This window comes from Patiria miniata, unplaced genomic scaffold (genome assembly GCF_015706575.1).
Source record: "Patiria miniata isolate m_02_andy unplaced genomic scaffold, ASM1570657v1 HiC_scaffold_27, whole genome shotgun sequence".
Taxonomy (NCBI): domain Eukaryota; kingdom Metazoa; phylum Echinodermata; class Asteroidea; order Valvatida; family Asterinidae; genus Patiria; species Patiria miniata.
Genome location: NW_024037066.1, coordinates 8,488,693 through 8,514,635, shown reverse-complemented (window position 1 = coordinate 8,514,635; position 25,943 = coordinate 8,488,693). Strand labels below are relative to the sequence as shown.

The 25,943-nt window shown below is 40.5% G+C and overlaps 1 protein-coding gene and 1 long non-coding RNA gene across 2 annotated transcripts; one reads left to right on the top strand and one right to left on the bottom strand.

Annotated features, from left to right (window-relative positions):
* Nucleotides 1-513: 513 nt before the first annotated feature.
* On the bottom strand, nucleotides 514-25,943 carry LOC119734375 (sodium- and chloride-dependent glycine transporter 1-like). Its single transcript, XM_038207869.1, has 13 exons — nucleotides 25,612-25,943; nucleotides 11,967-12,098; nucleotides 11,049-11,199; nucleotides 10,435-10,629; nucleotides 9,940-10,072; nucleotides 8,731-8,865; nucleotides 8,115-8,218; nucleotides 7,292-7,416; nucleotides 6,499-6,611; nucleotides 4,917-5,051; nucleotides 2,785-3,000; nucleotides 2,128-2,292; nucleotides 514-1,260 (listed from the first exon to the last, which is right to left on the bottom strand). The coding sequence occupies exons 1-13, from the start codon at nucleotides 25,883-25,885 to the stop codon at nucleotides 1,057-1,059; spliced, it is 2,082 nt and encodes a 693-aa protein (XP_038063797.1). The 5' UTR covers nucleotides 25,886-25,943; the 3' UTR covers nucleotides 514-1,056.
* On the top strand, nucleotides 20,483-23,002 carry LOC119734377. The gene is made up of 4 exons (XR_005272063.1): nucleotides 20,483-20,565; nucleotides 21,337-21,417; nucleotides 21,696-21,777; nucleotides 22,260-23,002. It is a non-coding gene; the product is annotated as an uncharacterized LOC119734377 (long non-coding RNA).

Below are 25,943 nucleotides of genomic sequence, written 5' to 3'. Positions count from 1 at the left end.
CATTAAAGAGTGCATCAGGATTATATAATCATATATGTCGGATGTTACAGGGGTATGTGGACCATGAATTTATAGAATAACACGGTCTTTACACAGAGTTCATACCATGATAAATTCGGCGACCAGCTATTAAAGGCTATTACTATCAGGCCAAAAAAAAGTCTCCGGTTTCTGGTATGCTCGTGCGTCGCCGTAGCCATGCGCGTCGGCAAAATGAAAAAGTTTTTTTTCAATGATAGATGATGTCTCAAAACCGCCAAACTCACTGGTTTGACTGGAATCCTGCTGCTGCACAATTTTAACGTGTTTTAATATGGGGTTATGATCGAGAATAAGCTTTATGTGGCCTCTCTGGACTCCATATATTTGCACTAAGTTTAGTCGGGCACCATTTAGTGCAGTCATCAGCCGACATTTGAAGCAAAAAAAAACAGGTAAAAAAAAAAGCCGCGTCGCCGCACCACTTTTGGGGCAAGCTCCATACCAGAATCCGGAGACTTTTTTTTTGGCCTTAGCTTCGGTCCAAAAATTGGGCCACCGGTATCAAATGATCGAAAAAGAACAATGTTCATAGCGATATATGGCAAGGTATTCACTTCTAAAATTGGGGAATGTGTGATAGCTTTGCAGTGTGAGCGGTGGCATTTTTTAGGCGTTAACGCTTTTATTTTATTTTTCAAAATGGCCGCCAATATGCTTGAACCTCATTAATTATATGTTGTAACAAGCAATTGGGCCATTTTTTTGAAAAAAAAGTGATAGCACCCAAAAAGCTGCTACCGCTGAAATGCTCTCACACATTTTCCAACTACCGGGGTGCATACCTTGCCAAAAATCACAATGACCATTATCCCCCACATTTGATACCGACCAAACCCCCAAGCTGATGGACTGAGATTGAATCACTGCATACTATCACGCTGACGCGCAGTTAGTACGTATGCATGATCCTCTGACCAACAGGGTTACTAAAATTCGCACTATATGTGACGTGTATGATTTTGGTGGCATATCAGAAATATAGATTTTCGCTGAAATAGCCTGTATATGTTTTTTTCAGACTGTGGCTTCTAGTTCCTCCTTGTTGAGGGCAGCATACTTGCTGATCCGTGGGTTTGCGTTCATTTCTAGCATATCGTCCGGACGCACCACTCCTCCCATGGTGGTACCGTGCCGACGGTGCACGTCCGCTGCCTCTTCACGGTGCTGAGTCAAAGCTGGTCCCCAGGAATCCAGGGGTGAGGTGATGATGCGCAGGCGCTGTCAACAGGCATATGAAAAGGATACCATTCAATTATTGTAGCCAAGGCAACTAAGGCACACTTGGCATGGATGCAATGAGGGTATGTGTCTCCTTTTATAATTTTTTTTTACTGCATAAACGTCATTTTCCCCCACATTTTAAGGATAAAAAAGACACACAAAAAACCCAGATATCAACAGAGCTATTGCACAACGACAACCATCCGTAGCAAGTCAAGGGGTTACACATGCGTAATATTTGCACATAGTAAGATATGTTTAACAGGGTGCAATGATGAGAACAAGATGTGCTCGTTCAGGGTCCCTGCACGTAATACAACATTCCCTAAGCTTTCCCTGAGAAATTCCAAAAATTCCATGAGAAATATAACTTGAACTTGAGTTTGCTATGTTAAGAAGCGCATGTAGCACAGCCAATAAGCCTCTGCACTGATGACGTCACACTTTGTTTACATGTGCACTTTCCTATCCCCCTATGGAGCCAGTGGGGGCCCACGGTCCACTGAGCACCACAGGATAGCGCACACATAAACAACGATGTGACGTCATCAGTACATAGGCTTATTGGTATTGTTATATCTGAACTGTAATATTCACTCTGCCAAGTGCTAAAAAGCCACCATAGCCACTTGGACACATGGCAACAAAGACGCCAAACAAACAAAAGCATCCCTGAGTTTTCCCTGATTTTTGGTGTTTGTCAAAAATTTCCTGATTTTTCCTGACTGGACAAAATGAAAATGGAAACTCATTTTCCCGGTTTTCCCTGATTTTCAGAGTGGCTGGGAATCCTGTGACAGAAATGTGGGCGGGGAGGACTCTATCCCCATAATGGACGTGTAGGGCTATCACTGCACTGCTTACATCCATGAGACTGCCTTTCTCCCTGAGAAGATCAAAGACCACTCGTCCGGGGATACCAACAAGAGTTGTGATCATGATGATCCAGCCTATCGCCTTGGCCCACGGTGGATACTCCCCATTGTATTCTGGCTCCGTCCAGCTGACCCAGTTGAAGACCAACACAATCTGACGCGACAAGAAACGTACAAAAAATATCACATCTATCACAAACAAATGCATTATAGCATGCAAGTCATTTCCAAAGTTAACATGATCAATTAAGATTCTGTTAATGATCCCAGAAAAAAGGGTGCACATATGCATTCCAGAAAGTTCCGAGTTTAGATGATGGCCAGGGTCCTCTTGCAAAGACTTTTTTTCAAAGTAGTTTTACAGCATGACAAATGAGTTTAAACATAATTGCAGTTGTTTTTTACAATGAGACCAATTTTTAGTGTGGTGGGCTGAGGGATTAGAAAACTCTCTTCACAAAAAATGTTAAGGCACATTTCTATGTACCTGTAGACGAATACAAACAATTTCAATCCTCCTCAGTTCTTATTTGAATGATGACAAGGGGAGTAAAGTACTAGCTCAAAAAAGAAGATTTTCGAGGCTGGGGAACTCAGGCCCAGGAACAGATCAAACATAAACTGATGATGATATAAGTCAACTTACTGCCATTGACGCTGGTGTCAAAAACACCCAGTTGAGCAGCCACCACTTGAAGTGCAGTGCATCCACGAAGCGGTCCCCGATCATGGTGCGGATGTCGTTCATGAAGCGACGGACGCCGTAGCCCCAGCTGAGACCCGCGGTGATGAGGAACGCAAAGAGCACCATGGCGAAGTTGGCACCGTAGTTGTCCAGGAGAGACATCCAGTAGGGTCCAGTCTAAGGAGGGCGATGGGGGGAAGGAGATAGCGAGATCTTGGGTAAAATAGTTAGCCAGAAGAAGAGGTAAACTACAGATGGAGAGATGAGTCAAGACTCAAGAAAGTTGAATGCATATACGCCCGACAAAGACAATGTCTATAAGAGCCTACTGTGGACGGCTATGCATGTCTTGCAATGGAAACGGACTTTTTCATATCTTAGCAGTCTAAATTATGGCTGTGGGAATTAGATGAGACACTACTTTTACTTATCCTCCAGGATTCGTACCAATTTAAGTAGTTTCAGCAGGCAGACTAAAAGGGTGGTGCTCCAACATTTCTGACTGGTAAAACTAAAATTTTCCCTCCCCTACCATGTTGAAAAATCTTGATGTTCCAGTGAGTTCAGCAGAACTTTTGCATTATATACAATTACAGTGTATATTGCATTCATTTTACGGCCTGCAAGCACTGGTTAAAAAAAAACGGGATATTAATATTTAAATGAAACTTCCACTACTAGACCAAGGATATTCTGTTGATACCAAATTTTGGGGTTTTTTAAAGAGTTTGGAATTTATATCTATATACAAATTTGTGTTGACTAAACAAAACCACAAAACAGGCTAGAAAGTCTGCAGATTTAGGAAGTAATTATTGAACAGGAAAACGAACGGCATCATATTCTAAACAATGTTGTCTATTTTGCCACAAAAGGTGTCATTGAAATACATTTAACTGTCAGCTAGACAGCCAACACCATTCACATGATAAAAGACTTCAGTTATTTCATAAAATCTGTCTACGTGAACCTTTTAAAACTTTTCTCAATCATATTGATTGCGACAGTACAGTTCACTTGACCTCCGGTAAACTTCAGTATCAGTCCATAACATTTACGTGAGAAATGAAAAGGATTTTCCTCAAACTGTGAAGCAAGGAACGCCAAAATAACCGGTTTGGTCTATGACGCAATGAGGGTCCTAGTGGTACACATTCTTCCAACTCGTAACTAAACCTCTCTATTAACCCTAATGTACCTGAATCCTTAAAAATCCACACCCCTGTTGTGGAGGATTTTGGCGGATTCAGAATACTCCATATTGAAAAAGTTGCGGGATTTTGATTGATCCAGGACAGTAAGCCTAGCGGTACTGTAGGATTTTGATGGATGGATTCAGGATCTCAACAGTTCGTCACCGACACCACTAAGTAACACCCATCTACATACCAGTAAAAACTAGCAATCGGAGAAAACGGCTACTAAAGGTGAACGCCTTCTAAAACAACAATTTGCGTCAAAACGACAGAGTATTTTCAGTTGGGTTTCTAGTTGTGGACATTTGATGAATTGAATTAATATAATCTGCTGTTTTTCATCCGTTTGTGTATTAAATAAACAAGAAATAAGAGAAAAGATGAGTATTAGTTCGTGAAACCGAAAAGGCTGCGAAACTGTTAAATTTCGTTTTCACGAAGTAACAGTCTTCAATGTATTCAACACGAGGAAAGTGCAACTTCAGGTCAGCGTGCGCGCGCTCATACAACTTATTACAAGAAGAGTGTTACTTCGTGAAAACGTTTTTGCTCACTTATGAGCAGAGTGCGCGCCATGCATTGCAATGGTAAATGGAACTTGAGTGTTACTTCGTGAAAACGAAAATTGTCACTTTTGCGTAAAAGTTGCCATCGGATACTTAGCGTAATTATTAAAGTATAGCTCTTGAAGCTTTGAAACTGCGTGCAATGGTAGGCCTTGATGAATAATGTTTAAAAATCAAAAAAACTGAAAATCGAAAAAAATATGGTTTAACACGGTAGAGTGTTACTTCGTGGTGTCGGTGACGAGTTGAACTCATTGGCTATATGTGTTTGGTGTGTATGAGGTTTAATGAACATGAGATGTAAGTAAACTTCGCACGGTGACAAACGTACTTGTGTTATGCAGCTCAAACTGCACAAGAAAAGCACCAGGCACATTCCCAGGGTGACGTACGTCTTGCGGTGTGGTGGGAAGATGTTGGGGAATTCATCGACCAGGCCCGTTGTTAATCTTTCCACGCCTACAAACTGGAGAGGGGGGAGGAAAGGTCACATCAGGTGATGAACAACTATTTAACCCTTCATTTCTTACAGTGAGAGGCATTCGGTTATGTCATGGGGGAAATTTAAAAAAATAAAAATAAAAAACAGAAGCATTACCGACAGATGCCACATTTACCCAAAGAAACTTTTGATTTGTAAAATGTTACGAAGGCGAAATCTAGGTTGATATAAATGTACAGGCAGACATGGTGTCATGTGGTATGGGTGGCTAGTGCCTAAAGCTCTCGCCTCTCACCAATGTGACCCGGGTTCGATTCCCGGCTCGGACCATCATGCGAGTATACAGTTATTCGTATTGTCCTGTGCAAAGAGGATTTTTCTCCGGGCTCACCGGTTTTCATCCCTCCGCAAAAATCAACACTTTCGATCTCTGGCTGTGCTCCGTGGTCAGACATGGTCGGAAGGCGGCTGCATAAGGCGCCTAAATGTCTTGGCTCGACCACGTTGTATAGCCGCGTCCTTCGCAATTCAGCTTCTCAGCTGCGAGTAAGGATGACCAGCCTCCCGAATTATTAATATTATACAATTATTATTATAAAGAGGGTTACAGCCCCACTGCCCCCTCCTCAAGACAAAACGCGACACCAATTTGAACTCACAAAGGAATTCCCTGCAACTTTGCTTTGTCATTTTGTTGACATCTACAAATTAATCAAGTCAACCGCCTAAAATAATCCCAACGTACACCAAGGCGTAAAATTCAGTATATCCTTACAAATGTGGAAAATTAAATTTGGTTTCTTCAATTTTTTTTGTTATTATCATTTATTGACAGCTTATTTGTAATTCACTGCTTCAGCATTTTATGGTAATTTGTATTTCAATTTTCGCTGTCATTCACATGTACTTAATTGCTTTTTGAAAACACATTAAAAGGTTGAACAGTTTTAAGGTTGAACAAAGAAATTGTCTGGATGGGGTTTGAACCTGCGACCTCTGGATTGCCGTTCTGGTGCTCTACAAACTGAACGATCCAGCCCTGTGTTGGAGGTTGCCCATTGTTGTATGCGTCTTTGTCGAAGGGGCGCTAGTCAGAAGCCGTAAACCAATATATGCCAAGTACCTCTTGGTATTATCCCGGGTTTGCAACATTGCCAGGATCGTGGCTTTGGGTTCGATCCTTGCCTACTGTCACAATTTATGGCTTCTTATACTAGCGTCCCTTGAACAAAGACATTGACAAAATGGGGAACCACCAACATAGGGCTGGATAGCTCAGTTGGCAGGTGCAGGTCGCAGGTCCAAATCCTGATCCTGTAATTTTCTTGTTCGACCTTAAAATAGTTATAATGCACCTACTTAGTTTCCCTATGTGGTTTCTTTGGTGAGCACAATCCTTAATTCCTTACACGTTGAAGCAATTAAGGGTACGACTGAAAATTAAAAAGCGGGAAATAACTCTGGAAAATACCTGGCTGTCCAGACCCAGCGTGATGAGCATAAAGAAGAACATAATGGACCACAATGGTGCAGCTGGCATTCTGGATACGGCCTCTGGGTAGGCGACAAACGCAAGGCCAAACCCTGTAAGAATTAATATACCAATGAAGAACTTGACCGGGAGGGATTGGAACCCACAACCTTCAGATCACTATGTACCAGTACTAGATCCAGGACTGCATTATGGGGACATTTTCTATTGCTATAACGGAAGTTTTGACCAAGTAAAAATGTTTGACCTTTTGTTACTATTATACTGTGTGGATTGTATAAATGTTGTTTTAAATTGAATTGAATTAAACTGAAATTTGCCGGGACTCTTTAGTGCCCCGCCCCCGCAATGTTTTGCTTTTTAGACTCGGGCCTATATCTACTGTACAACAGTATAGTGAGGTGCACACAACATCCTTATAAGTATATGTAGTCTATAACTGAGCTATCTGGTCATGGTGGGATCCATGACTGACTGACTGTTACTTGTGAACTAGGCTTGCATTTGTCTCACCTTGGCTCAAAATTCGGACTTTACTCTTCCATGAGGGCCAGCCTATACAGTCCTCTTTGCACCTATCTCACTGACTGACTGACTGACTGACTCCCCGACTCCCCGAATGTCACCTGTAAATTAGACTTGTATAACCAAGCGCTTTGGTCCATAAATTGACGCAGATGACTACCTAGTTCCCTGTTACCAAATTGGTCTAGGACTAGCTTTGATTACTAGGCTGGTCCCCTAATGCAGATGATAGCAACCCAAGCTTCACCTTGCCTGGCAACCTCCGAGACTTCTTTCCCCTGGACGTGAGCCATGTAGCCCAGGATGGAGAAGATAGCAAAACCTGCCAGGAGACTGGTGGCTGAGTTAAGGAGAGTCACAATCATGGTGTCCCTGCATCACAGAACATTAGTGGGAATGGAGTACAGTATTTGTAAGTACCGTGGCATTACTTATTATTTTATTAGTTATTCATCTCTGTTTAAATTACGTTTTGTTTTATTTGTAAGACTGACCATGCCATTATTTTTTGTTAGTTTTTTTGTGTGTTTTATGTTTTTTAAGTGTTAAACCTTGCGTTGAGGTTTGTAATGCTTCTTTTTTACATTATGTTACATATTTTAACATTGTTCAAAAACTGTTTTCTTAACTTTCAGTGTCTTTCTGGCTAACCTTGTGTTGTCTTATTGTTATTAATCTTTGTAACTTGCTTTTATCACGCTTTTTAATTTTTCTTTTAAATTTTATTTTAAGTAAGAATTTTCCTTTTCGAGTTTTATCAAAATACTGGGCTAATTTTGCTTTGTTTTTCATATGTTGATTGAATTTATATTTTGTAATCCTATATTAGGTGTTTTTATATGTTTATATTAAATTTTATTTTATTTTATTTTATTTTAATTTAATTTGATTTAATTATTTTTACAGGGCCCTTAAGAAAAGAAGTTTTGATAAGGCCAACAAATTGGATGTAATGCAAAAGTAAACGCACTGTTCGTATAATTGCATTGAAATGGTTTTGGAAAACAGTGCCTGCTATGTACCTTTTTTTATAAGAAAATTAAAAATATAAAACGATTGGAAAATGTAACCTGTAGGAGTTGTTATGGAACTTGTTGTAGGACGCCAAGGTATGCAAACCGCCGGTACCAACACTGAGAGAATAGAAGATTTGCACCACTGCATCCAGCCAAACCTGACCACATCAAAATGTGAAGAAAATAAATCTCAAAGATATATCACACTCATGAGCCATATACCTGTAACACAGAACTTTACATTACATTTATTTATGGAAACTCAGCGTGAAAACAAACAAAAACAAAACGGGAAACAAAAGAAGCATGCTCAACAGATGTTTAAAAATACAGTCATGGACAACTCACAAAACCTACCATGAAGCATGCCGAATTTTTGTTTTTAGGAATTGTTGTTGTTGAAAAGTTAACATGAACAATTAGTACTAAAGCATACCAAATTGATTTTTAAATTAAACAAATTGCTCAATATATTTTTTTGTCTTGAAAAATAAAGCGGTGTTGTAGAACCCTTTATGAAGGATAAACGTTTCTTCTTTGGTCATTCAAAAGGCAGTGATACTGAGAACCAAAATATCGTTCATTTGTGCAAACAACGTCGTCAATTATGTGTTGCAGATGCTACAAAAGTCACAGGTGTGAAATTCTCAAAACGATTCAAGTATGGTACCTTGGGCTTAATAATGTACTCCCAATGAGGAGTGATGAAGAAATACACCCCTTTCTCTGATCCAGGTAAAGTCAGGCCACGGACCAACAAGATGACCAGCACTACGTACGGAAAGGTTGCAGTGAAATAAACCACCTAAATAGACAAATCAGATAAAAAATACCTCTGTTTCTCTACATGTCCATAACTCTACCCTTTAAGTACACCAATTATTATTACTTATAATTATTTCTTGTAAGGAAACCAATGAGTCCTCAAAAGCGCTCTGGGCACTGCAGCTCACAAGCCTGAAGGAACCTGTAGAGAAGACTCACTTAGAAGAAATTACAGTTTAAGAGGTGGGAGGAAAAACCCAGACTACTACTCTGGGGGAAACCCACAGAATCAGGTAGACTGAAAACCCAATCCACATGTTGGCCTAAGCGGGATTCGAACCCTGGTCACAGCGGTGGGAGGCGAGGAAAGTACCACTATGCCAACCTAACTCCCTCGGGATGGCTGCTGGGGTGAGATTCGGGAAAAATGAAACATCCACGAAATAGTCGGCAGAGGTTTAGAGGGTTGATCACCGAGGTCCCAAGAGCATCGGGTCTAAGGCATAATGTTTGTACAGCACCCCTAAAAACCCATTCATGTATATAAACTTGTATAAAACCACCTTTATGGTAAAACCTCAGGAATTCCAGATTTTGCTTTCCATCTGTTGAAAATTGAAAGTTGAGATGGTTTTCACTTCACACTGCATTCTTAAAGTAATAGATTAAAATGCTGTGGTAAATGAGACATGCATTAGGAAGACATTTCTGGTCCTTTCTTTTCCCAGCGTAATTTACAATATTATAGGTATGAGCAGTGGCGTAGCCACGGGGGGGGGGGGGGGGGGGGGGGGGGAGAGACAGCCCCCACCCCCAGTCGGCCCCCCCCCCACACACACACACTGAGATTATGAGTTTCTAAAAAAATTATCATTGATCTACATGACGCCCCATGAAATGTTCAGGCACCCCAGCACCCCCCCCCCCCCCCCCCCCCCCCCCCCACCCCACTGAAAAATTCCTGGCTTCGCCACTGGGTATGAGCCAGCCATGGGTATTCCTTACATATATTGCCTTTTATTTCCTAGTTGTATTTTCTGCAAACTGAATGGTTCATGTTGGTACCACTTAATAAACCATTCTCCCTGGAAACATAACATAGGTCAATGTTTACCTTTCCTATGGATTTAATACCCTTGACTTGGCATAAAAACACAACCAAGTAGGAGATCATGAGGCACAGTAGCAGCTGCCAAATGATGGAACCTGTTTCGTTCATACTGGCCGATTCCTGGACAACTGCTCTTCTGCAAGCAAAACCATTTGGAGCAAAAGAAAAAAGGTTAAGAGGTGGGAGTTATTTGACAACCAATGAAACAATTGCGCATATTAGATTGGCTTTGTACCAAATAATGCAAAATTATGAATATTTGCCTTTTGTACCTTTGTTTGGTTTAAATCACACATACTGCTCAAATAAGAAGGGTGCGAAAACAACTCAGTGGAAACAGTCAGTGCGACAGTTCCGGATCACTTGATTAAAGAACTTAATGCAACTGTAACAAAACTTTTCGAGATTTATTTAATCTACATTAACACCTCTTCCTGTGTGAAAACCCCCCAAAAATTATCAAACAAAACTTTTAACCTGAACTTGTAACAGACTTACATCCAATACTCCTCGCTGGGTGATTTGCGCATGGCTTTCAATGGGTCGGTGTATTTAGTTAAGCTGAAGTTTCCGGAGTCCAAGACTGTGATGTTTAAATCAGCCAGTTCATTGTCAGTGAGGTTCGTTAACGGCAGGCAGTCATTGTCAGAAGTGATCACGCCTCCTGCACTCAAGCAGTTTACAACAAGGTCACTGGAAATACCAAAGAAAATAACGGTATGATTAAGGTCTGTATCAATACCAAGTTGAACGAGTAAGAAACTGACTATAGAGGGATGTGAACCCGTAACCTACGGATCCAGAACAACGTGGTACATGCTTTTACCAACTGAGCTAGTTGGAACATTGCCGGTATAGTTTTTCAGAGGTAAATGTAGCAGGTTCGAATCCAACTTCAGTTAATTCTGTTGCTATGTCTTATATTATTTAAAAGTGAACCTACTCAATTTCCTTTGTGAATAATTTCATGACTATCAAGCTCTTACTATGTTTGGGGTGTAGATGTATTATTTTTACCTTCAGCATTTGAAAGAAATGATGGCGTTTGATTGTTTTGCTACCTACACTTAGCTAGGTGTCTTCCAGGGCTTATGGTTTGATTGGTTTGCTACCTGCACATAGGTGTGTTCCAGGGCTTGCCGCAGCCAATCCAAGGCAGGGAGGATGTGAAGGAGATGAAGAAATAATAGAAAGTGTAGGTGATGACGACACCGTAACTGATAGTCAGATAGAAACACACAAGGAATTGCCCGTAACTCAGACCTATGTGTGGGAGAACAAAAATAATGAAAGTTAAAAAGTTCACAAGCTGACCTAATTACCAGAAGCAAACTTCAGTAAAATAAACATTTTCACTTCAACTTGTTGTGCACTGCAATTCTCAACTGGGGAGTCAGGTTGGCGCAGTGGACATCACTGTCCTCGCCTTCCACCTCTATGGCCCGGGTTCGATTCCCGCCCCGTTCCACATATGGATTGGGTTTTCCAGTCCCTACCTGAATGTTGGGGTTTCCCCCAGAATAATTGTCTGGGGTTTTCCTCCCACCTCTAAAATGGTAATTTCTTCTCATTTTCTGCTATCTACAAGCTTCTTCGGGCCTATATGCATCTAACTGTGCATATAGGGTCAGTATAAGAAATCCTAACGGGGCTTGGTTTCAATACCAGAAATAAAATAATAAAATAATAATCTATGGTATTTTGAGAAGATTGAGCAAAAGTAGTGTAAATGTTTCATTGGGCTATGAGTTAAGCTTTTGAAAGGTCATCAAAGGTACAGATTTATACAGAATTCTTTGAAAGACTGACACTATACAAGTCAATTTATGGGATTTCAGTGTTTTATTTCAGGAACCCACTCTCACAGTATTCAAGTAAAACATAGAGATTTCCAAAGATACAACAAAGACATAATATTTTATTGCTCACTCTGAACTTGAAAAGCTTTTTGAATACACCTGTGAGCATTGGAATGTGCAGCAGAGTTTGTGACTTTGCTTGCTTCAACAGACTTTAGCGGGAATCTTAACCTTTGAGAATGGGCAGGGCTCGCCAGCAGGTCATCAGGCCCAAGCTGCAATACTGGCCGAAATTAATCTCCATGAAGACCAGGGGCATGCCAGCAAAAGCAAGACTCAGGAAATACGGAATCAGGAATGCTCCTGTGAAAAACTCAACACAAAAAAACAGACATTTAATTTTTTTTTGGACAAGTATCTACAGCATGATCAATTAAGACAAACTGTTTGGTGAGTTGGGAACTTGGGATCTCTGTTGTAGATTGAGGATTATTAACGATTGGGTGGCTGATGGTGTTTTCATTTTTCAAGTGAAAAAAAAGATAACAACAATGGAGTCTTATATAGTGCACGTATCTACCAACAATCGGGTACTCAAGGCCCTGGATATTATGTCTATTATTAAAGAAAGGTAAATAAAGTTGATGAGAAATATGAGACCCATTATGTAGCTCCTTATAAGGGTTTACAAGGTGCTGCGGCGCATATTGCAGCCACTGCCAGAAACACCGGGGCAAACCCCTTCTCTTAGCGAAAAGTGTTACTGGGTTCTTTAACGTGCATTACACAACACACGGGACCTACGGCTTTACGTCCCATCCGAAGGACGAAGCAATAATGGTGAAGTGCCTTGCTCAAGAGCACAAGCACCATGTTCCCCGTCAGGATTCGAACCCATGCACCACGGCACACGAGTCGAACGCCGTAACCGCTGGACCATAGCACCCCATAAGATGGTGGATGAAGGTTGAAATCAACAAATATACGAGAACAAAGGCTTTATCCCTCAGCACCTATATCATTACCGTGTAATTATTATCTGATGAATCAAAAACCAAGTCGATCAAAATATTTCAATATTGGGAAGAGCACAAAATCGCGCACAGGATCCATTGCTGAATATGTAAACTGTGTTTGCCAATCCGCTTAGGAGAATTTGACCAATGAGAGCTCTTCCGGGGAAAACATTCAGCCAATAGGCACCTTCTTTGCTGAAGGATGCTTTTGGTGGAAGGGAGGCATGGGGCCGTATCATAAGTCTGACGTCTCAAAGGTCCGACGACTCATAAGTCCGAAATTTCGACTTATGAGGCGTCGGACTTATGAGGCATAACATTTATTTATTCCGCCTCATAGGTCCGACGCCTCATAGGTCCGACGCCTCACAAGTCCGACGTCGGAAAAAACGACGCGTCGGACCTATGAGGTGTCGGAACTATGGACCGTTACAACAAAAGGTTGTCCGACAAGTCAAGAACGAGATTTAACACAAAAATTACAACGTTTAAGTCCGCGAAGTTGTCTACTTACGAACGGCGCACTGTGCACAGCATAACTGGCTGCAGATCAGTCCGCCAGCGCGCAGATTTTGGCGCAAGGGTTGATGCTTACGGGCGTAAATCTGGGGGGGGGGGGGGGGGTCTGGTAATGTCAATGTGTAATCGCTAACTCTAACAATTAGAGGCGCTATCATTCTGACATTTTACGCGATGTTTGTATTAATTAATAATGGCTGTCGGACTTATGAGGCGTCGGACTTCTGAGGCGTCGGACTTATGGAAAAAAATAAAAGTAAATTTAATTGTCGGAACTACGAGGCGTCGGAGCTTTGAAAGTCCACCTTTTTGGCGGGCTTCCATTGGTCGATGCCGAGACCCATGCGAAGTCACGCTATGAATATGCTAATAACGCGCCACGTAACCTTTTGTGGCCAAATCGGACGTGGTTTTACGTACCGTTAACACTCTCCTGTGACGTCACACTATTGTCTTTTCTCGCCATTATTTTGCACGAATGGAGCACGAATGGCGTAGCCACTTATGTATAATTCAGTAATTTCACAGACTCACAGCATGACACTTAATATGTTTTCGTTCTCTTTTTTTCCCTTCAATAAAACAAAAAGTTCTCTAGAAAAATGGACAAAGCAGGATTCCAACCAGGGACCTTTGCATCCATAGCTCATCTTGTTAACCATTATGCTACTGTGGCAGCTTTACGACTGCCGTTCTTTTAAATGCTTTAAATGATATACACTAAATAATAATAATGATATGACGTCATTGTCCTTTTCTCAGAAATAAACAAAATTGATTTTGCCATTTTAACAATTTCAACAATGAATATGGACAAAGGCCTTTGTTGAAGCAATAATGAGGAATTCTTGGAGGGTGTTAAGTAGGTCAATACATATGAAGCCCGGGAAGGGACAGGGTGGATTTTTTTTTTGTAATTTGCTAATTCGTTCCCACGAATTACTAATTCGTTCCCACGAATTACTAATTCGTTCGCACGAATTACTAATTCGTTCGCACGAATTGCTAACTCATTCGCACGAATTGCTCTTTCGTTCGCACGAATTGCTATTTCGTTCCCACGAATTGCTATTTCGTTCCCACGAATTGCTAATTCGTTCCCACGAATTACCAACTCGTTCCCACGAATTAGTAACGCGTTCCCGGATGCACGAATTGCTATTTCGTTCCCACAAATTAGGAAATCGTGCGAACGAAATAGCAATTCGTGGGAACGAATTAACAATTCGTGCGAACGAGTTAGCAATTCGTGCGAACGAGTTAGCAATTCGTGCGAACGAATTAGTAATTCGTGCGAACGAATTAGTAATTCGTGGGAACGAATTAGCAAATTACAAAAAAAAATTCCACCCTGTCCCTTCCCGGGCTTCATAAATACACTTGGAAGCACGCCGTTCGTAGGTGATGAATGGCCCTCGAGCTTCGCCCTCGGCAATTGTCACCCACGTACTGACGTTTAAACAACAAGGTTGAACACAATACAGGGGCGTAGCACGGTCATTTTTATTTTTTGGGGGGGGTAATTTTTTTAAAAAGGGCACTTGCACATCCGTTGTGAAATGTTGACAGATTTTTTTCTCCGGACACTTGGCCCCCGTAAAATCAAAGGGGGGGGGGGGGGGGGGGGACTTGTACTTGATGGGGGCGCTGTTCAAAACCGACAATTATGCACACAAAGGGCCAATATATGGTGCTTTTCAGGGCGATACATGTGCGAAATTCTGTAAAAGGCACCCAAAGCGGCAGATGCCACAAAAAAGGCACCACTTCTTTTTTTGAAAAGGGCACTTGTTCAGAAAAAAGGGCACTTCGTAAAAAAGGGCACTCTTTACAAATTATTAGGGGGGTAAGCCCATTGAAAAAAAGGAAATTTGAATGGAAAAAAGGGAGTCTTTACCAAATATTGGGGGGGGGGGGCCCTTACCCCCCGAACCTCGCAGAAATCTTCGATCAAGCTCACAATCCCTGCTCGCCTACCCCTCAACATCGACAAGGTCATACGGTCAGCGAGCGTTTTCATCTGCAGCTCCCACCCTCTGGAATAAACTACCCAATCACATCAAGGATGCCTCAACACTGGACACTTTCAAAGCTAATCTTAAAACCCATCTGTTCACTGCAAATTATATATAATGTTAGTGTTTTCTCTGTTAATTGTTCAGCGCATTGAGACCCCGTGTAAAATGCGCTTTATAAGAACGGTTTATTATTATTATTATTCAAATGATTTTTCCATGACTTTTATGTCAGCTTTACTGTTGACTAGTATATTGACGTTTCTGCATCAATAACAGCGATTTATTTTCACTGACATGACATTTTGAATTCGTTCTAATATTTCAATTTATCATTTAAATCAACCTGAGCATATTTTTTCAAAACCAGAACGTTCAAAAAGTGATGATTTTTGGGAGTGCAATAAGTTCAGTGCTCCATCTGTGGCGTCCAAGTACGTACGTCATCGGATTAACTTGCTTTATATATCAACGCACGATGCAAAGCCTCCGCAATCGTAAGGCTGATCTTCTGTCCACAACTCGTTGTGAAATTCTAAAGACACGATCGGTCGAGGCAGGGTGGAGATTAAGACGGAGCCTGCAAAACAAAGCTTTTCATTGGCTAAGACTTTAAGGACCGTCGTGCTTCGTGCAAAACGCCTGAATACTGCTAAGTAAAAAAGTCAGTTTGTGTACGCTGAGCTCACGCTCAGCTCCCCCTTCCCTTCCCCGCCCCCTCCCCTTCCTCAGTAGTGTAGGCTAAGCATTGACCCCGTTTTCTCGTTGAGGATCTTCATCGAGGATCATATCGGTAACCTCGACGAGGATCATAAAACGGGGCGTGTCTGAGGCGTAGTGACGTCATGGGTCGATGGACAAATCGATCATAAGGTGGGGATTAGCGATGAACTTTATTGCTTGAGGATAATAGTACAACAAAACGGGGACAAAAGGCGAGCGACGATGCACGCGCGTGCGCAAGTGAACAATTTTATATATATTTTCTATATTTTCTATGTTTTTTTTAGTAACTTGCAGCGTCAGTATAAACAAAAGAGTAACCCAATTCATGGATGAAGGCGGTTATCGATGAAACTTGCGACACGACATGGAGATATTAATGGGACCAATTACATAAACATTTAAAATTATACCTGTATTATTTGCGAATGGGTGTTATCGTAATATATTATAAGTAATAAAAGATGACTTATAGCAGAGAAACACGTGACACGCAAAAAGAACACAGTATCACACTGAATTTGAATTTAAAAGTACGTGTATTTGGTTTTACAAAACACAAAATCAATAATGTATAATGAATCGTACACAACAAAGAAGAGATAAAATTACATTGGGTATTTTAGAGCCTACACTTTCGAAATAGCATCCAAATTGGTTATATTCGTATGTCAGTATAATTATTTTGTTTAACATAAATTACGCGTGGTCAGTCGTCCGATGGTTTAACATTTTACAGAAACTTCAAAGCCAACTTTTGATCGGAATATCTCTGGAACATTGTTTAAAAATAAAAAAAAATTATTGCTATTTTGTTTTTGTACACACACAACAAACTTCCAATTAATATTATTCTAAGCATGTATCCCACTTCGTCTGTATACAAATTATTTTCGTATTTATAACGATTCATTACTGTACAATCGTTTTGTTTACTACACGCGTGACATGTCATCCGTAATTGAAATTTTGAAGAAAATTGACTGCAACGTTTGATATGACCGTCACGCGTGTAGTAAACAAAACTATTGCACAGTAATGAATCGTTTTAAATACGAAAATAATTTGTACAGGCCTACGGACGAAGTGGGATACATGCTGTGAATAATATTAATTGGAAGTTTGTTGTATGTGTACGAAAAATAGCAATACATTTTTTTTTAAACAATGTTCCAGAGATAATCTGATCAAAAGTTGGCAGTAAAATGTTAAACCATCGGACGACTGACCACGCATAATTTATGTTAAACAAAACAATTATACTGACATACAATATAACCAATTTGGATGCTATTTCGAAAGGCGGCTTTGGCGTTCCATACTATTTTAACAGACTCGCATCCCCTTTTTCCATAAGTCCAGCATGCCTATTGGTCGTGTACTTAATACTCGCATCCCTTTTTAAACAGACTCGCATCCCCTTTTTCCCATAAGTCCAGCATGCCTATATCATTGGACGTGTACTTAATACTCGCATCCCTTTTTAAACAGACTCGCATCCCCTTTTTCCCATAAGTCCAGTATGCCTATATCATTGGTCGTGTACTTAATACTGGCATACCTTTTAAACAGACTCGCATACCCTTTTTCCCTCAAGTCCAGCATGCCTATATCATTGGACGTGTACTTAATACTCGCATCCCTTTTTAAACAGACTCGCATCCCCTTTTCCCCATAAGTCCAGCATGCCTATATCATTAAACGTGTACTTAATACTCGCATCCCTTTTAAACAGACTCGCATCCCCTTTTTCCCACAAGTCCAGCATGCCTATATCATTAAACGTGCACTTAAGACTCGCATCCCTTTTTAAACAGACTCGCATCATCCTTTTTCCATAAGTCCAGCATGCCTATTGGTCGTGTACTCAATACTCGCATCCCTTTTTAAACAGACTTGCATCCCCTTTTTCCCATAAGTCCAGCATGCCTATTGGGCGTGTACTCCTTTTTTCCCCATAAGTCCAGCATGCCTATATCATTGGTCGTGTACTTAATACTCGCATCCCTTCAAGTTTTAAACAGACTCGCATCCCCTTTTTCCCATAAGTCCAGTATGCCTATATCATTGGACGTGTACTTAATACTCGCATCCCTTTTTAAACTGACTTGCCTCCGCTTTTTCCCATAAGTCCAGCATGCCTATTGGGCGTGTACTCCTTTTTTCCCCATAAGTCCAGCATGCCTATATCATTGGTCGTGTACTTAATACTCGCATCCCTTTTTAAACAGACTCGCATCCCCTTTTCCCATAAGTCCAGCATGCCTATAATCATTGGACGTGTACTTAATACTCGCATCCCTTTTTTAAACAGACTCGCATCCCCTTTTTCCCATAAGTCCAGCATGCCTATAATCATTGGACGTGTACTTAATACTCTCATCCCTTTTTAAACAGACTCGCATCATCCTTTTTCCATAAGTCCAGCATGCCTATTGGTCGTGTACTCAATACTCGCATCCCTTTTTAAACAGACTTGCATCCCCCTTTTCCCATAAGTCCAGCATGCCTATTGGGCGTGTACTCCTTTTTTCCCATAAGTCCAGCATGCCTATATCATTGGTCGTGTACTTAATACTGGCATACCTTTTAAACAGACTCGCATACCCCTTTTCCCTCAAGTCAGCATGCCTATACCATTGGACGTGTACTTAATACTCGCATCCCTTTTTAAACAGACTCGCATCCCCTTTTCCCCATAAGTCCAGCATGCCTATATCATTAAACGTGTACTTAATACTCGCATCCCTTTTTAAACAGACTCGCATCCCCTTTTCCCCATAAGTCCAGCATGCCTATAATCATTGGACGTGTACTTAATACTCGCATCCCTTTTTAAACAGACTCGCATTCCTTTTTTCCCTTAAGTTCAGCATGCCTATTGAGCGTGTATTCAATACTCGCATCCCTTTTTAAACAGACTTGCCTCCGCTTTTTCCCATAAGTCCAGCATGCCTATTGGGCGTGTACTCCTTTTTTCCCCATAAGTCCAGCATGCCTATATCATTGGTCGTGTACTTAATACTCGCATCCCTTTTTAAACAGACTCGCATCCCCTTTTCCCCTTAAGTCCAGCATGCCTAAATCATTGGTCGTGTACTTAATACTCGCATCCCTATTTTAACAGACTTGCATTCCTTTTTTCCCTTAAGTTCAGCATGCCTATTGATCGTGTACTCAATACTCGCATCCCTTTTTAAACAGACTTGCATCCCCTTTTTCCCATAAGTCCAGCATGCCTATTGGGCGTGTACTCCTTTTTTTCCCCATAAGTCCAGCATGCCTATATCATTGGTCGTGTACTTAATACTCGCATCCCTTTTAAACAGACTCGCATCCCCTTTTCCCCTTAAGTCCTGCATGCCTATATCATTGGTCGTGTACTTAATACTCGCATCCCTATTTTAACAGACTTGCATTCCTTTTTTGCCTGAGGTCTGGCATATATTAATATTGGTAATAATTACCTTGGATTGTTTGTGGCTTCTTATAAAGCGCTTAAGTCCGTCATGCAGCGACGCTCATGGCTCTATACAACAAATATTTACAAAACTTACAAATACTCAAATGGAACACATATAATTTGATATTTAACATTGGGTATTAGCCGATGGGGAGATTAGAGTGTGAACTTATGTTTGAGTACCTGTTTGGAAGCGTATCCCATCGTAATGGAAGTGCATCTCATTGTAACTAAATCGTCATTCTTTTTTTCACATGTTTTCAAATAAAGTCATTCAACCGATAGTAAAATGTATCACGACGCATTTCAAACCCAAAGGGGTCAGTTTTGAAATTAAATATTGCTGAATGCGGAAGTGGATGAATTCCGTAAGTTTTTTTTTCACGTACAAATGTTCTCAACTCTGGGCACTATCCAAACATAGCCCAATCCCATACTACGTTGACTTAATTAATTCAAATGTAAAAATATTGTTTTCACTATCACGCCCTTAATTTTACTATATAATATTATTTTTAGTCTTTTGGGTCCAACATTTGTTATCCCTTGTTCTAGTGTTTTGTCATACATTCCTCATCCTGAATCCCTGGCCAATTCTTACGTTTCTTTGTGGGTACATTGTGTATTTTAAACATCTCAATAATGTCACTTTTTGTATTTTAAATCTTATGCTTAATGTAAATTTTTAATGCTTTTTTATCAGTAAATCATGTACAATTTGGCCTTCGGGCCACGACGCATGAGTTTTAATAAACCGGAATAAAATAAATTTACGTCGGCGTTTTCACGAAGTGGCGAATCCATCGAAAATCAGAATTTTGACTTAAATTCGTGTCCTAAACATTTCTGCCAAGTTTTAAAACCGGACAATGTTTAATTAATTAGTTACGCTAAATACATAAGAGGCGAATCCGTTTCCCTCTGGAATTTGCGTTTTCACGAAGCGGCGAATCCCTGATTCGCCACATTGTGAAAACGCGACGCACACACATTGCGTTTTCACGAAGTGGCGAATAACCTTTATCTCAGGGCTGCGTTGTTGTTGTCACGTCGTCACGTATACAAAATGCGACGGGCTGTCCTGGTATTAGTCGGTAAGTTTTGACCGTTTAGACGAGCTATATTGTTTGAGCTAAATTATAGTTATGGTAGAATTCGACTTTTTTAAAGACATTGTGATACATGGCTCTTATCAATCTTTGCAAAATTTGGTCATTCCACCGTTCTTTTCCCAGACCAGATGAACGAAAAATACGCATGTCGGAAATACACGAATTCCGTGTATGAATAGTGATTAATTGCATGCTGACATGAATGGGTCATGTTTACACAACATTCCTTTTTCCATGGTTAAGTCTACTTTACTTATGTGGGGAAAATAGTCCACCCCTTGATCATCTTGCGCCAGAGCTACCGTAGTTATGGTTATATAGTGCTTTTGAAGAAGTAACAATGCTATTGCTAGTGTCCAAGTGCTGACCATGCTGACAGGCCTAGCCTAGGCTAGGCCTAGGGCTAGGCCAGGGAAAGATAGTACTTAGCTTAGTTAGGGGGAAACAAGTACAACGTGGCCTAGGCCCTTCATAAACATGCCCAAGACATAAATGGATTTGGTAGTAAAGTTAACCTTTTTAATCGTTGAACTATTAGTGTAACTTAGAGAATCGTCGAGTGAAAAAAAAACATTTCTTGAAATAATCAGCCAGAAACGAGTTGAACAATGCACCCATGGATTTTTAGCTTAAAATAGGATGCCACAACCTGCAAAAGGAAATGTCCACAATTAATGCATTAGCCATATCGGATAACGGCATGATAAGTTCATGTCAATATAAAAAAATGTTTCCACATCTTTTATCCAACAGCTGCTATAGGATATGTAAGCTTGACATCTGCCGAGTCAGAAGTGTCAACATCAGACTGTTCGGCGAGCCTTGATGTGAAACGTAAGTCCTTGAAAAAAACATGTTGTGTCATTTCAGCACCATGGTTGAAATCCAGACGAATTAAATAGCAAATAAAAATATACAAACATGAAGTTTCACAATATTAAGAATTGTACATGTACATCACAGAGCCATATAGAACATGATGTCATGGGATACAATATCCCCATCACTGCTTTTAAATTTTAACTATCGGGTGAATGAATACTATATGATAGTTGTTCAAGTAACTGTGGTACTTTTTTTTTGTGGGTGTGTTTTGTTTGTTTTATTTACAGAGCTGTTCTGGTTCAGCAGCAGTGGAAAATGCTGCATCTCTTCAGGAACAGAACTGTAAAACTGGGTACATGTGTTTCTGAGGTAGGCACATTTTTAGAAACCAGGGAAAAGTGTTGATTCAGATTGCGACTGATAAAAGTACACTCTCTCCAGAATAAAAAAAGGGTTTATTATATTTGAATGTCCCTTCATCCTTTGTTATGAATGTAATTTAACATGTAGCACTAATGCCAAAGTTGTTGTTTTTCAGCAACATAAAATCATGCACTTAACAAGGAGTTGCCTTGTTCATTGTGCCTTAGACATTTGGATTTTTGCTAAAGTTTGTCTTTATAATAACACAATATGCTTGCTAACAGTTTGGATTTGAATGGCTCTGGATGTGATTTAGTTTTGAAATTCAGAAGAAACCTATATTGAAAATGATAAGCAGTGATTTAAGCTCTTCGGCACATGTTAGCAACCATAGCTTGCAGCAAGTATGAATATATATGTTGTGAATAATAACAAACATTAGAATTACCATTCTTTTTCCCTTTCTCATTCTCTCTCTGCCTTTGCAGGCGATGCTGTGCACGATCGACACGATTCCAACAGAACCTTTTTCGTGTCCTAATTTAGGCTCATTGCTTGCATACAAAAACCCCTTTAAGTTGGAATGCATGAGTCCCTTATGTGTGATATTAATCTGTTCTGTGTTTTCTTAATGATGTCCATTTCAAATTTATTTAAAAGCAACTATCTTCAGACTGCTGTCTCCTTTTGGTACAGTTCACCAGCTTAAAGATTGCCCAATTACTTTTCAGGGTAAGATTTTCTTTAAATCCTTCCAATGAAACTGAAGATTTTGAAGCGTGCAAATATTGACACATAATCTATTTGTGGATGTCTAACAAACAAGCTGACAACTAAATACCAGAAACCAAACATGTGACTGAAAATTGTATGGAAGTAACATGGAAATAGTTTTATTACTACCTTTTAGGCAATACAGATAATTTCTCTTTAATACCCTATGAACGAAGAGTTTTCTTCAAGTAACGATGGAGTTTAGCCTTTTAAAATCTCTGAAGCATTAAAAGTCTCAGATGTAATCGATTCATCGTGATTACTTTTAAAGCGTTACTAGTGGAGATAGTGTGAGGGCGGCCCATCTCATGAATAACATTTATCAGAATGTAAAAAAAAAATCTACATAACCTCAAGCAGAAACTGCTTTTACTTAAATCTCTCTTAAATGTTCCATAATTGTAAACTTCAGAAGTACCTGAATATCAATAAAGAAGTTCTGCTAAATTAAAGAGTAGCTTGTCTGTATGATTTTTTTTGTATTACGGGTTAAATACATGCAGCTACAGCCAGTGATATGTGAACAGTTATATAACTTGGATCCATCCACCGCTTTACCATCACTATATAAACATCCCTTAAAATGAGAATGATATAAGAAATAAGCTATATTGTTCAGGGTCACATTGCAGGAAATTCAATACCAGTTAAAATAAACTGTAATCTTGACATTTAAACTTGTACATGTAATACTACAATCCTCAAACGTGTTTAATTTATACAAAATAAGTACATGTAATAGCAAGTGCCACCATTAGTCGATCGAAACCGAGGCGGCCACGCCGATTGAACGTATTCACTGTGCGCGTATGAGCGTAGAATCGCGCGAGTGCTTTTGGCCTCGTTTTCAAGTTTGGCGAATCCACTGACCTCTGCGTTTTGCGTTTTCACGAAGTGGCGAATCCGCGCACTGTGTGTGGCGAATCCGTTGAGGTCTGCATTTTGCGTTTTCACGAAGCGGCGAATCCGTTTCGTATTTAACAGCTCTTAAACTACAGATCCATTAGCGGAAATATGTATCCGGTCATGTCATTTAACTAATGAGCTGTTGTATCAGTGAAACATCTTTTGAAATTTGGATTAAAAGTGGGGAGAAATGACCGTTTCAAAAAGTGACCAACTTCAAAACCGATTTTCTCAAAACGCAGTGTTCGCGCCCTGTGGGCGGATTCGCCAGTTCGTGAAAACGCCGACGACTTGGGAGACACAAATTTTTTCAAACTTAAATGTGCCCAGTAACCCAATATTCCCTTGTCCTTTTTCCACGAATTTCAGTATGTTTACTAATTAGACCACGAACAACAAATATAATCTAATTGCGACGGTACAATTTTTCTTGCTAAAGGGGGGGGGGGGGGGGGGCTGTGACATTAGGAAGACATGAAAATGTCTCTCTAATGACCGATGTCTCCCATCGTGCGAAGAAATTACGACAACGTGTCTCCTTAATGGTACCATTACACGTATAAAAATGATAATAAAAAAGTTGTAACAAGCGCAAACATTCCAGTTTCTTTCTGTAAATAATTGTCCAAGTTTTTTCCTTAAAAATTAACATTACCGAGTTAAAACGTCGGTCAAGATTTACATCAGGGGTTCCCATCATAAAGATCCAATCTTGTAAATTCAAAATATGGATTTAAACGATAGGAAATGCCATTTTTGTTCTACGGCAGCGTCTGGGTGGAATAGTAATCCCAGGCGAAAGATTATTCCACCCGAAAGATGGAAAACATTTCCCCATGGGAAGACAGCGGGATATGTGCCTTCAGGTCACTCTGAGTGAAAATAGCTGTAGGCCTATGTTGACTTATAGTATAAGAATTATTATTTTTGTTATAGCTTTGTATTCTGTTCCGTCAATTGAAAGTGTTAGCGGTATGAAATGTCATAATCTTCAGTCAGTAGTAAAAATGGACATTATACTTCAACGTCCGTGATTTTGGTTATGTTTTCTTGTCTGTTTCTTATTAAAGGCGCATTATAAGCAAAAAAACCCTAAACTCTCGGCCAACCTTTTCTATTTTTATATCCTTTCTGTTGAGAGCATTGGTCCCGGTCCCAACGTTATCGATGGTAATGTTGGGAGGATTTCAGTCGGGTCGCAAAATACATATTTCTGAATTTGTGAAGCAACATTAACGCCAAAACAGAAATTGGATGAGGTCTTCATATGATGTCTCATATTTTGCTTGAAAGATGGGAAATAAAAGAAACATTCTTCAAGGTGAAAGTTGAAAGCAAAAGCACACAGAGAGTCTGTTTTCCCTCCTCTGTCTTCATCCATGTTTCACTCTTTACTTTTTTGTATGTGATCGTAGATTTAATCATGGAGGAAGGAATAGATCAAGTAGGCCTAGGCCTATCTGTGTGTGTGCTCTATGGTTTGATTATGGTTTGACACCGCGACACCGTGTCACCGTGACGTGTTTCTCCGTCAACATAACCTATTTATCTCCGTATTTTGTAAGCGTTCTAGTAATGTCTGACCGTTTAATAATGCCAAGCTTTATGGTACAAAAATCATCAACCAATTACAGAAGTATTTAATCATAGGAATAATGCTAGGAAACTGCGCTATACATGTATACATGTGTATAACATGTCACCGCTTGTTGGCACAGTGACCGCATAAATCCAGGGGGGGGGGTATATATCCTCCCACTTTTTGACCAGGGGGGATGGGCTATATTGAATCATCCCCCAACTTTTCGCGATGAGAAAAAAAATGCGGATTTCGAGGTATTTTTCGAACATCCCAACAACCAGAATGTATTCAATAGCACTGAAAAGTGGAGAAACAAAGTACAAAATCTTATAAAATGCATGCGCCGTTTTGACGTAAGCGCGAAATTGATATACATGTACATATATATCCTGAAGAGCGTCGGCCTAGTGTAATGTGGTGTTACCGCCACCCCCCCCCCCCCCCCCCCCCCCCCCCCCCACCCATTTCGAATTTCCACGGCCGGGCAATTTTTTGATTTTTGTCATCCGCCATCCCCCCCCCCTCCCCGGTACAGATTTACGCCACTGATTAGTGATATACTGAGCATGAACACTTACCGCCCCCATTTCTGTAGCACAGAAACGGGAACCGCCACACGTTTCCCAGACCCACCGCCAACCCAAGGCAGGACAACACGAAGTCCAAGGGATGCGACCAGTTGCCTCGTTGCTTATTCTCGTCACCAACTTCCTCCACCTCAGCAGGCTCCCCTTCCCTGGTCCTCACCTCTGCTTCAACACCGCCGTTTTCTTGCTTTTGGAGGTCCTCCATTCTTACCGAGTTATAGAGTAATAAGTCTATTATGAACACATGTAGTACTATGGCATACATCAGCTCAAACCCGACCCGGTCAGTTGTACCTTGATAATGGAGTGAATGAAGCACACGC

What these genes read in the sequence shown, in the direction of transcription:
- LOC119734375 (XM_038207869.1), bottom strand. Translation starts at nt 25,885, where the DNA reads ATGTATGCCATAGTACTACATGTGTTCATAATAGACTTATTACTCTAT. An exon ending in TTCCATAACAACTCCTACAG is followed by an intron (nt 7,417 to 8,114) that starts GTTACATTTTCC and finishes TCTGTGATGCAG; the next exon opens with GGACACCATGATTGTGACTC. An exon ending in TGACACCAGCGTCAATGGCA is followed by an intron (nt 2,293 to 2,784) that starts GTAAGTTGACTT and finishes TTGTCGCGTCAG; the next exon opens with ATTGTGTTGGTCTTCAACTG.